The sequence below is a fragment of the Drosophila navojoa genome, chromosome 3 (genome assembly GCF_054131105.1).
Source record: "Drosophila navojoa isolate 15081-1374.11 chromosome 3, UAZ_NAV_1.0, whole genome shotgun sequence".
Taxonomy (NCBI): Eukaryota; Metazoa; Arthropoda; class Insecta; order Diptera; family Drosophilidae; genus Drosophila; species Drosophila navojoa.
In genome coordinates, this window is record NC_142891.1 from 26406233 (window position 1) to 26408112 (window position 1880).

The window sequence follows — 1880 nt, forward strand, 5'->3', positions numbered from 1 at the left end:
TTTAGAGACATTTAGGTGTTGACTCCCTCCCACCCAGTTGGCCCACGTGTCTGCCTTTTGGCTGCCTGCTGACGTCTTGATAAGCGAATGCCATGGTATATACATATGTATATGTATATAAATAAATAGATGTGAATATATATTTGTATTTTTACTCCAGTAATTTTTGGACTAACATTTCTGTTCGTCAGCCGAGCAGGCTGTGTGTGTGTGTGTGTGTATGTGTGGCAACACTATTTGTATAGAGATCCTCGGCATTCGCACAGCATAGCCCATTCAATCAACAATATTTTGGCCGCAGTCTCAAAACGTCCTGTTCTATTTAAAATAAAAATATACTTTCAGTGCGAGCGAGTTACATAATCACTACACTTTCACAGCCAGGATGAACCCCAACAAGTGCCCGGACCTGCATGAGCGGGCCAAGCGCATTCACGAGCCGGGGAGGATCTGCCGCGAGCTGCTCTACTTGCGCTCCAAGCGGGTAGGTATAGGGTCGTCATGCGATACGCCGAGTAGCTCCACCTGATCTATTCCCCTTGCCAGGCCGTGCGCGAGGTGCCCGCCTTTACCTACCAGGCCCTGCAGAAGGGCACAGTGGTCAAACCGCCCAACAAGTGAGTTGAGTTGCACTGTGAATCGGCTTACGGCCTACAGCAGCTTGTTTTCTTTCCATTGCAGAATTGATATATTTAAGCGTCAGCCCGTCAAGGAGACTGTATTCAAGATCTACTTCATGCGCGGCGACATCCCCGTGGCTCTGTCCGGACGCAGCAATAAGCAGGATCCCACCAAGGACCGCCCACTGCGCTGGCACTGCACGCCCGAGGAGCTCGACTACTGCTACTACTTGCCCATCTTTCTGGACGGGCTGGCTGACATTGACAGCGACACTCGCATGCTGGCGGTCAATGCAGCCGTCGATCTGATCATGAGACAGCCGCACAAAGTGCTCCCAGTGCTGCCCAAGCTAATACTGCCGCTCAAGCGAGCCTTCCAGACCCGGGACAAGCGCATCATCATCTCGGCGCTCCAGGTGCTGCAGCTGATGGTTCGATTGGGTTAGTTCTCCATGCACCCTACTCGATTCGTTCGTTCAGTGTAATTTCCGCTACCTTCCAGGTCCTTGCGTGGGACAAGCTCTGGTTCCCTTCTATCGTCAGCTGCTGGCCGTGTGCAACCTCTACAAGAATGTCAACGTGAATCTGGGCGAGGGCGTCGACCCGGACCGCAGCAAGCGCATCGGCGATGTAATCGAGGACACCCTGAAGCTGCTCGAGTACTGCGGCGGACCCAACGCCTTCATCAACATCAAGTACATGGTGCCGACCTACGAGAGCAGCGTCTTCCCGCGTTGCCAGGCTACCGATGGCCAGGATGCAGCCCCCAAGCATTGATGACTGCTCCAATTTTCTGCCATCTTTTAACAGACTTATTTTGGTTCAGTTGTAATGATTACCTTAACAGAAAATTATCGTCAATTAGACTCGAAATTTTACGCAATAAAGCAAATCATAATTATGCATGACTATGCTACATGCATAAATAATTCACCTTCCGCTTGAAGTCAAGGGAAGAGAGAGAGAGAGAGAGAGAGAAAGGTAGAGATAATGAAGCATCTATTATGTATCTTTCATGACTCAGTAAAAAATACATTTAAGATCCCGGTTTTTGCATATGTCGGAGATGGCTCCGAGTTATTTTACACCATAAGTTATTTCAGCAGCGATAACCTTATTACTTCGAACGCAGCGAGTAGCGATTGTCTTCCCATGTAAATTACATAAATCTCTGACTCATACTTGATAACCCTTACTGAGATTAAGACCTCACAGTCCAGTTGATCACATTATTAAAACTACACTAATCTGTACACAACA

At 48.6% G+C, this 1880-nt stretch overlaps 1 protein-coding gene across 1 annotated transcript; it reads left to right on the plus strand.

Moving 5' to 3' along the window:
- The first annotated feature begins 229 nt into the window (after positions 1 to 229).
- LOC115563765 (parkin coregulated gene protein homolog) lies at positions 230 to 1498 on the plus strand. Its single transcript, XM_030387242.2, has 4 exons — positions 230 to 484; positions 547 to 617; positions 682 to 1061; positions 1123 to 1498. Exons 1-4 carry the CDS (start codon positions 386 to 388, stop codon positions 1395 to 1397), a joined length of 825 nt encoding a protein of 274 aa, XP_030243102.1. The 5' UTR covers positions 230 to 385; the 3' UTR covers positions 1398 to 1498.
- The last annotated feature ends 382 nt before the right edge of the window (positions 1499 to 1880 follow it).